The 9,984-nt window shown below is 34.8% G+C and overlaps 2 protein-coding genes across 12 annotated transcripts; one reads left to right on the plus strand and one right to left on the minus strand.

Annotated features, from left to right (window-relative positions):
- Positions 1–278: 278 nt before the first annotated feature.
- On the plus strand, positions 279–6,860 carry LOC133705304 (ATP-dependent (S)-NAD(P)H-hydrate dehydratase). Of its 4 annotated transcripts, none has more exons than XM_062130439.1 (12): positions 279–388; positions 533–795; positions 902–978; positions 1,096–1,205; positions 1,334–1,448; positions 1,922–1,984; positions 2,093–2,256; positions 2,715–2,776; positions 3,630–3,696; positions 5,872–5,937; positions 6,032–6,160; positions 6,246–6,860. In XM_062130439.1, exons 2-12 carry the CDS (start codon positions 570–572, stop codon positions 6,271–6,273), a joined length of 1,107 nt encoding a protein of 368 aa, XP_061986423.1. In that variant the 5' UTR covers positions 279–388; positions 533–569; the 3' UTR covers positions 6,274–6,860. The 4 variants fall into 4 exon arrangements, with proteins under 4 accessions (XP_061986423.1, XP_061986422.1, XP_061986424.1 ...); XM_062130438.1 differs by having other exon boundaries at positions 297–452; XM_062130440.1 differs by having other exon boundaries at positions 327–452; positions 547–795.
- A 518-nt stretch (positions 6,861–7,378) lies between these two features.
- On the minus strand, positions 7,379–9,984 carry LOC133705306 (nuclear transcription factor Y subunit C-9-like). 8 transcript variants are annotated; one of them, XM_062130450.1, is made up of 3 exons: positions 9,805–9,984; positions 9,652–9,690; positions 7,379–8,435 (listed from the first exon to the last, which is right to left on the minus strand). In XM_062130450.1, the coding sequence occupies exon 3, from the start codon at positions 8,395–8,397 to the stop codon at positions 7,621–7,623; it is 777 nt and encodes a 258-aa protein (XP_061986434.1). In that variant the 5' UTR covers positions 8,398–8,435; positions 9,652–9,690; positions 9,805–9,984; the 3' UTR covers positions 7,379–7,620. The 8 variants fall into 8 exon arrangements, with proteins under 8 accessions (XP_061986434.1, XP_061986428.1, XP_061986433.1 ...); XM_062130444.1 differs by having other exon boundaries at positions 7,379–8,438; XM_062130449.1 differs by having other exon boundaries at positions 9,647–9,690.

Below are 9,984 nucleotides of genomic sequence, written 5' to 3' on the forward strand. Positions count from 1 at the left end.
ATTTAATTACCGTTAATAATTCCTTTTTTTATTTATTATTTCATTTATTTTGTTAATAATAAACAACATCATTTTGTTTTCTAATAAAGAAATCATGAATTTAAGGTGCAAGCCTCATTCTCCCATGTTAGCAAATTTAACCTGGTAACAATTAAAAGGCCTCAAATTGATGGTCAACTGTGATGGGATTCTTAAAATATACCACAAAATCAAAAGTAAAAGGGCTCATTTGATCAAACCAATTGTACAGGAGCTAATTTTTCCAAATTCATAAAATATAGAGACCTCTGGTGATTTTTAGCCGAAAGAATAAGAGTCCACCTCACCCGTTCAATGCTCACATAAAAAAAAAAACAAAACCATCAAAATTCAGCTCTTATCAAATCCGGTGAGTGGGCTATCTTTGGCTTCTGGACAAATTTAAATCTCTTCAGTGCATTGATTTCTCACGGGTAAATGTTTTTAATCATTTTGTTGATATATATATTTTCTTCTTATTACTATAATTTATTTTGATGAAATTTGTTTCAAGGTTCATGTAAATAGAGTGGTGTGTGGTGAAGTTGGTGATGATAGTTAAGCATGGCATGAATTACTTAACTGTATTAAACAGTGCAAGAAATCACAAATTAGCACCTCCTTTGGCTGTCTTGAGAAGACAACAATTCTTGATAAGGGTTCTTGGAGTTAGAGGTGACAACAGAATGCAAGGCTCAAAATTTGAGGCTGATTCTGATAACATTTTGAGGGCTATCACTCCTGTTTTTGACCCAAATAGACATAAAGGCCAAGCAGGTAAAGCTCATACAAAAAGGCTCGTTCTTTAGTAATTTCTTTTGTTCATGTCTGGTAGTCACTTTGTTTTCCTATTTTTAGTTGTTTTTTTGTGTTTTATTTTCAGGGAAGGTTGCTGTTATTGGTGGGTGTAGGGAGTACACTGGGGCTCCTTATTTTGCTGCTATTTCTGCTTTAAAAATTGTAAATTTTCCCCCTTTTTTTTGTGCATTTTGCATTTTGCTTGACAATGTTTTCTTTCAACTTATCTTAAAAAGTTAGATCCTTTAGATTGTTTTTGATTGTTTCTTTTCTTTGCAGGGTGCAGATTTGTCCCATGTATTTTGTACTAAGGATGCTGCTCCAGTTATCAAAAGCTACAGTCCTGAGTTGATTGTGCATCCTGTTTTGGAAGAATCTTACAGTGTTGGGTATTTTTTTTTTTAACCTTCCTTTTGTTTTGTTTCTTTATTGTGGGTTGCTTTTTCCTTTAGATAAATCAGAAATATTGTTGCTGAGCAGAATGCTTATTGTTGTGGAGGAATCAATGCTTTTGTAGGGATAGGGATAAAGATCACATATCAAGAAGGGTTGTTGCTGAGGTTGATAAATGGATGGAGAGATTTGACTGTCTTGTTGTTGGCCCTGGCCTTGGAAGGGACCCATTTCTTCTGGTTTGATTTTTTTTCTTGAAAAGTTTCAATTTGGTTTATAAGGGTACATTTTTAAATTACATTTGTTCTGGCTTTGGGAGTGCAGTGGAATGGCTGTATGAAAGCTTTGTAGATCAATGCAAATGATGCTTTCATCTCATGAGAATAATTTATTTGATGTTTTCTTATGGAATTCTGTGGCATCATATGTGCATATCAACTACATATCGCATGAGTCCCTTAGGTTCTGATTGATAGCTTATCTCCTTGATCTTTGATTTGAAAATGAACATTTCCTGCCTTCCTATGTTTTATAATGTCATTCAATTTCAGCTATTCCATCTGCATCTATGTTCTTTGAGATTCCCTCATGGCACATTCACTCATAGGCATCCTGCCATTTTAAGTTCTACCTCATCATCATTGCTGCTTTGATTGATTTTTTTTTTTGTTTGTATTTCTTCAACATTCTTACACTCTAATGCTACTAACAGGATTGCGTGAGTGAAATTATAAAGCAGGCAAGACAATCAAATGTTCCAATTATCATAGATGGGGTATTTTATCTAATTAAGATATTTTCTTGATCGCCCTGTTTTTCTGAATTATTTACAGTGAGGTAGTTACCTCTGCCATTTTGACCTGATAAAATGAATATTGTCCAGGATGGGCTCTTTCTTGTAACAAACAATCTAGGACTTGTTAGTGGCTATCCCTTAGCTATTCTCACCCCAAACGTGAATGAATATAAGCGCCTGGTTCAGAAAGTCCTAAATTGCGAAGTAAATGATCAAGATTCTCATGGGCAATTACTGTCTCTTGCCAAACAGTAAGCTTTCCTGTAATTTCTTCAAATTGATGATTGATATTTTCTCAAGCACATGACCTTAGGCAGCATCCATTATATTACTAATTCTTAATGAATTGGTCAGTGAAATTGATTATTTGATTGGCAGATGGTTGAATTATTAACTTTTATTTTTGTCACCCATATAATCATTCATGAAAGCTAGCTTCATGAAGATAAATCTGGTTTACTGTGATTTTACAGCACATTTACACAGATGCAATGATGGCTTGTTGTTGAAACAATCTACATTCCCACTTCTTCCTTTGGCAGCTTTATAACTTTCAATTCTAGATTGTACTGGAATTTGTTGGCCATGTCCAAATCCGCTATATGCATATTGTAAATTTCGTGTATTGATTTGGTTTAAAGTCTTACCAGTGATTGGATATACTTTAGCATTATGGAGCTTCTTTAATGCAAAGATATTTATTGGTTAGGATTGGCGGAGTCACAGTCTTACGGAAAGGAAAATGTGACCTAATCAGCGATGGTGAGATAGGTATGCAATGACTAATTTATTAGTGCTAAGTAATTATGTTTTGCATGTTATTTTTATCCCTTTCAAATATCAAAATGATGATCTGCCATATTCCGTGCTCAAATAGCTTTTGGTTTGTTACAAGGTTTGGGTTAAGAAATTAGGGTACTCTTTGGGAGAGTGCATTAGTGCATCCCACTTGTGAAAAAATTGGAATGATGCCTGCAATCCTCTTGAGAATAACATCTGATAATGATTGTGGTGCTAGTAGCAAGTGAATGTTTTTTTTGGCGTCAAACCTGTTTTTCAAGGTGCTTTTCAAATTGCTTTTCGCTTGAAAATGCATTAAATTGATGCTTTTTTAGGTGTTTTTGGAAGGTTTTGATGTGCTGATGTCAAAAATAAAAAAACAATCTGAAAAAATCATTTTGATGCATTTTCAATTGAAAAACACTTTTAAAAAGCACTATACACCACAATACCAAACACTCCAATATGTCATCAGCTCACATATTTTATATGATCCATTGAGTCCTTTGGCGTAAATTTCTATTGTTAAATGCTCAACTCTAGTTGATCAAATTTTAATTTGAATCTTCATATTTTTTTGGAGTGATCTTCAGGAAAGATTATTCCAAATCCATGTCATGACTATATTTCATGGTCCCTTTGGATCAGATTGGACCTTCTAATTTTTCTTTTAATATGGCATGTGATTTACATGTTGTTCCTAGGTTCTTAAATCACTCTCCTAATTAAATTAAAGCCTAGGCTCCCCTGTGGCTAGTTTGCTGCTGCTTTCTTTTTATCCATTTTCTTTTAGTCTGTTGAAACCATGTAGTTGTTTTGATTTAATCATTGTTGAGTTATGCAGTTAAATCAGTGAGCAACCATGGTTCGCCTAGGCGTTGTGGGGGCCAGGGAGATATCCTCTCTGGAAGGTGATTGATACATTAAATTTTGGCACATATTATTCACTGATTATATAATTTTGCTGCGAATTATATTGCTGATGTTAAATGCCACATTTTTTCATAGGGTTTGATTAAGGAGCTTCAAAACTATTCAACCAACTCCATTAACACACCTTTACATACAATCAACTTTTCCATAATTGAAATACATTTTATACCATAACTATGCTATTAATTTATTTTTTTAATAAAAAAATATACCCTTAATTATTACACACCTAAAATCACACTTTTCTAGAACAAAACATAGACTTCCAACAAATATTTGATTATATGCCTTAAAAAAAAAAAAATTATCTCATAAACGCTCAATACCCAGATTTTTGGGACCAAATGTCTTGTAGTACTGTCATACTCCTCTATCTCATATATTACAAAATAGATTATTTTATGTGTAATTTAGTGTTATGTATATACAGTACAATGTTTAATCATGTATGCATTGGGAAAAAGATTATATCTTTTTCTTCCTCATAAAATAAATTATAAATATTTTGAAATGCATTTGTAATGTGTAGAGATCATTTAAAATGGGGCCAAGGCAATGCTATAATAGGTGTAAGAAATAGAAGTTAACTAAACATAATGTTTAGCTATGGAATAAAATAACCAAAAATTATTTTTTACTGTTCACGACTTAGAAAAATATAATTCAAGCTCACATATTAAACTGACTTGCAAGTAATTATTTTTTTATAGTGATCTTGGAAACAGTTTGAGTTACAAACTCTATTTTATGTGCATCATTTAACTTTCAATGATTAAAATTATAAAGATGACATAGATTTCTTTCAAAAAAACAAAGAGCTCATTTTGAGTAAAAATAATAAATAATTAAATATGATATAATTCTCTTTTATATATATAAAAAAATTTTAGAGAAACTTAGCAATGAATCCTAAAAGTCTTTTAGTAGATTTTTAAAAGCAATTACTAAATAATATAGAACATGAGGGATTACGGAAGATGCCAAGGGATTGGTAACCACCTATATACTTGGTGTACCCATCCCATATCCATTTCACAAAAAAAAAAAGTCAAAATTTAAATTCAATTAAATCAACATGGATTACCATTTATAAACTTGTAACCATTTCACACACACACACACACACACACACACAAGTTACTAGTTACTAAATTCGCATTAGATATAATTTAAAAATAATTCAAGAAAGGAATAAAAATTCACAATATATACATTTAAAGAATTGAATGTAAAATGTTTTGTTTAAATTCACTTATTAAAATGAGGTATGAACCACTACTGTATGCTTGCACCAATTTGAACGCAGCCCATTTCCAATATATTAGGCAAACAATACAAGTCACTTGATGATTGGCCTCTTGCATGGCCACATTTGATGTCAATGTTATGATATAGACAAAATGAAATGTAAATCTTTGTTATCTATCCGCTTTGATTGGAACACGCCGATCGATTCTAGAACTACTAACCAAATAAAATGAGCCCCTCGTTAGGAGGTTCCTTGTGGGGCCCAAATTGGTGATCCAATATTATACTTTGAAACAAGTGGGAATATAAACATCCAATATTTGTTCCTAGTGATTAGAAGAGCTTGCCCCATTTTAAAATTTCTATTTAATTAACATGAAGTATTTGATAATGGACACCATGTATGATTTACATTTAGGATCATTTTCTATGTTACTTTCATCGAAAACAAGTTTTTTACCTAATGAAGAAAATTTTCATGTAAATATGATTTATTGTCTAAACTTTCATTTTATTCATACAAATTAAAACATTGCCATCTATTTCAAATATTCTAGCCAAATAACATAATTCACTTGATAGGTGGCACATTTATTGGAGCATGGCAACTTCTTTCTGTACTATACATAATTCTTTTCTTTTACTTTTCCCTTCAAAGAATGAATTTCCTTAGGGCTTCTGATCTCATTTTTCTCATGCTGCGGCTGCCCCTAATCTCTGGTATCACTGTATTGTTCTTTGTAAGTTGCCAAACCAATTTTGTTCACCGTTTCCTCCTAAAATGGTCTCATCACAATTTTGATGCATCTGTATATAGAACTCATATTTAAAGTCGATAAATTATTATATCAATGTTAAAGACTGGCAGAGGTTATATAATGCACATCCCCTCTTATTGGTGCCAGTGTTGCTGTGTTCTTGTCTTGGGCACGCCAACTTATCTTAGCTGATGAAGGAAATTTGATTATCAGGTTATGCTTCCCACATAACATTCCATAAAGACCACTGCATGAGTGGGATTTTTTTTAAGTGAGTGACAATTTATTTCTCTTTTAATGGCTACAGTCCGACAAATCCAACCATGTTGGGATGCATTGCGGGGTCTGCTTTGTTGAGGAAGGCTGCATCACTTGCTTTTGAGGATAGAAAAAGGTCAACTCTGACTACTGATATCATTGAGTGCTTGGGAAGAAGGTAGAACTGCTCTAATGCAAGGATAGATTACCAGTGGTTAGAGATGATAAATTAAAAAACTAACCTTTTACCTTCATTCTTGCAGTTTAGAGGATATTTGTCCAGCCTGTTGATGCTGCTGATGTTAGCGAGGATTCTGTATGAAATCTCATTTCACAGGGAGATTTCCCTCAAAGCCAGTTGCTTGGTGTGACTTTGATTAGAATTTGGATTTACTATCTGCTTGTTAGGAAAGAAAACTTTTTGGAGTCCAAATGAAGTCATAGAGAGTGAAGCTTGGTCTCCAAGCCTTCTAACTTCCTCATAAAGTACACTCAAAATAAGGGAAGTTGCTCTGTTAGCATCTCATACAAAGCGCCCTAGTAGCAATGATCCCCACCTTCTAGCAGATTTATGCTGTGACTTGGGGTAGTGCATCCTGTCATACCGGAAAAAAAAAATAACAGAAGGAAAAGTTTTGACAGAGACTCTTTCACGCACGATAACTTGGAGAGCGCTGCACTAGTACATCATTATTGAATGTAGTGATTAGTTCTACAAGAAGCATTGGTATATTAGTATACCTAATACAAGAAACTAATCACGTACACAGTGATAGGTAAGGTTTATGCTATTAAGTGCTAGCTGACTACATGTGAAGTTCCTGTATCATAGACTTCTTGCTAGTAGCAGTTGCACTGTCAACTACAACCTTTTTTAATATCCGGATTGCTGGAGTGGAAGTCCAAGAGCCAATGTCTTGCTCGAGCAATTATTTTGCTGCAGAAATGCTAACAATGCTTGCATTTATGCTGCATGATGAATGCACGGTGCATCATAATAAATCTCTAGTTATGGAATATCAATCGGATGAAGGTGGGGGCAATATTCATCTTTAAGGGCATTTAAAAGTTCCTGGGACGAGTGCAGATTTCAGATCAAATGGGAGAGGCTGCGAGGGTCTCCAATTAGTTTTCATCAATCAAAATAGCTTACAAGTTTCCAAGATATGTTTTGTTCAGGTCATACGAGAGAAAGAGGACTGCAAGGGACTCCAACTGTTCCTCTTTAACCAATCAAAAGAACCTATGTATGGTGGATTACCATCGAAACACCTTAAAGCTGAGAGCATGTCCAGCTTGATAATAGCGCACCAATCCAGCTGAACTTGCAATAAGCAACCAGAGGAAAAAATGGATTGGAAGCATGGATGCTTGCATACGGAGAATAATAACAAAGAACAAAAAAAACCATGATATTTTTACATGCCAAAAGGATTGCAGTTTATCCAATTATCCACAATAGCTGAACTCGCATCCTTGACAGGATTGGAAATGATGAAATTTGAAGAGGCAATAAAAACCTGTTAGCAACTGAAATGTTATGGCTTGCATACAAGTAAAAACCAATCAACCCCTAGCTTTTCAACCTTAAATTCACACTATCCAACATGTTTCAACTACAGCTACTGCACAGCCTGCTCAGGAATCTTCAGGTGGCTGCTGTGTTTGCTGTGGCCAAATCTGCTGTGGTACATAAGGGCGAGACTGTTGGCCATAAAAAGCTTGATCCGCCACAGGCTTTCCTACAGTCATCCCCGGCGCAGAGACCTGGGGTGCAAGCTGAGGTGGCATGTAATAGTAAGGAAGAGCATCAGCTGGACCTCCTACAGGAAGACTCCCTCTCGGGATTGATGCTAACACCTCATCTTTCAAATCCTCCCTTGGGACAATATCAACCAGAAAATCAAAAATATCAGTTCTTGTGATAGCTGCAGCAATGTCATTCTTTTGGAGTGTTCTCCTTTTGTTCTCCTCTGTATGATTCCAAGATCGCAAGGTAAGTTCTAAAATAAACATCTCACAGGCCCTGGCAAATATGATGGGAGCTTCAGCTGATATCATCCTTACATCTTCATCTGCCTTCATAATCTTCTTAATCCTAGCCAAGGGCAGGCTATGGTTCTTAAAATCAGTAGTCTGCTCAATTTCTTGATACTGATTCGCCCAGAAAGTTTGAAGTTGTTGCTGCAACTGCTGCTGCTGTTGCTGGTGGATGTGCTGGTAAGCAAGTTGGTGTTGAGCAAGCTGAGCTGAAGAAGCAGTAAGAACTGCTGGCTGAGTAGGAGATTGAAGTGATCCGGTTGCAGAAGGTCCCATCATCTGGTTATGTTGATATGAAGGTATGCCATAAGGAACCGGAGCTGTACTTCCAACCATGCCTACTGCTGGCGGCTGCACATGGCCTTGCTGGTCCATTACACCACTGGCTTGGAAAAGGACCTTTTATTCTACAACTTCTAGTGCAAACAACCAAACACAGAAGAACTGTCAAGCTGCTTTGTAAAGACATGTAAGAGATAAGAGCATCAACTTTCAATTTTCAATGCCGGATTAAAGGTTCTAGCTTCTTCCCCCCCAGGCTAAATCAATATAAACCAAAGAACCTTAAGTCCTCAATCTAAACAATTAACACTGAAGACATCTTTAGACCATTAGAAATATCACTACCTTTAAACTAGGTTTTCCACAAGCGAATCAGGATCAGTTTTACTATAAAAAACTCCACTCTTCAAACCCATAGAACTCATTCCAAGTTCCTTCAATCTTACTGAAATCACCAAAAAAACTAAATACATATTCTCGACTACACGAACAGCCACCTAGGAACATCAATGTCACTAAGAGAGAAAATCATATAACCAGAGCTCATCTAAAAACAAACTTTCTAATAAATTATGTTTCCAAAGGGCAAAACAACTATAAATGGAGCCTTTTGAAATATTTAAGAAAAATTTTAATATTTTTTTTTTATGTTGAGGCCTTAAATAATCTTCATTTTGTTCTTGAAGTTTTCTGTTAAGTGAAAACAATCTTCATTTTATAAAACATTACTGATAAATATATCTTATTTATTCTTGGGTTTTTTTTATCAAGTGAAGGCACCTTTGCTCAGATGACCCTTAGCTTAAACCGCCTTTGCCACCAACCTCCCAAACATTAATAACAATATAAAGAAAATGTTACCATCAATGTCTATCAAAGCAGACACCTGCAACTCCTTATTCCATTTAAGCTATCTTCACCTCATCGCGGGCAATTAATGGGAGTGACAACAGTGAAATAGAAGTTCTTGCTAACATACCATAAGAAACAAAATTCAGCCCCGACCTTAACTGCCCTTCTCTAAACTCAATACAACTCGCAGCCAATTCTGGGCCAGCAAACTAATGATAAATTGCAATTCATCTAATCATTGACTCGTATTCTAGGGTTTAAAACTGAACTCAACATCAACTCAGTAACTCAAAGAAACCATAAACACACAGCACAAACACACTTAACCATCATAACATCGATTCGACGATAATCACATCAACTATGAAAATCATCTGCATGCGTTTTAAAACCCTAAAAGAAGAGAAAGATTAGGGTAATCAAGGCATTAACCTAAAACATGATTATGTTTAGAGGAAAAAACTAAGAAACTAAACCTTAATTCCATTACCTTACCTGTCTTGTCTGCTCGGGTCAACTTGGGATCTTCTTCACCTTAAAAGAAGCAAAAGAAACACAGACAGACAGCTAAAGGTCAGGTACAAGGTTTTAAAGATAATAATAAAGAAAACGAAAGATTAAGGTTAAATTTCTCAGCTGATTACCTACTTTAAATATCCAACTTGTTTTTGTTTTTAGCAGTCGGAATAAATGGAAATAAACAAAAGAAGGATCGAAGTGTTTTGCTTTTCCTTTTTTTTTTTTTTCTGATTTTAAACACAGAGGTATATCCGATTTAAAAAGAACTTGAATTGGCAGATTGTTGTCGATTCATTTATTTCATGGATT

Source organism: Populus nigra, chromosome 10 (genome assembly GCF_951802175.1).
Source record: "Populus nigra chromosome 10, ddPopNigr1.1, whole genome shotgun sequence".
In the NCBI taxonomy this organism is placed as follows: Eukaryota; Viridiplantae; Streptophyta; class Magnoliopsida; order Malpighiales; family Salicaceae; genus Populus; species Populus nigra.

Bases quoted from the DNA above. Each gene is read 5' to 3' on its own strand.
- LOC133705304 (XM_062130439.1), top strand. From the start codon at position 570: ATGATAGTTAAGCATGGCATGAATTACTTAACTGTATTAAACAGTGCA. The intron at 1,449-1,921 runs GTTTGATTTTTT...TGCTACTAACAG, and splicing joins GAAGGGACCCATTTCTTCTG to GATTGCGTGAGTGAAATTAT. The intron at 2,777-3,629 runs GTATGCAATGAC...TGAGTTATGCAG, and splicing joins AATCAGCGATGGTGAGATAG to TTAAATCAGTGAGCAACCAT.
- LOC133705306 (XM_062130450.1), bottom strand. From the start codon at position 8,397: ATGGACCAGCAAGGCCATGTGCAGCCGCCAGCAGTAGGCATGGTTGGA.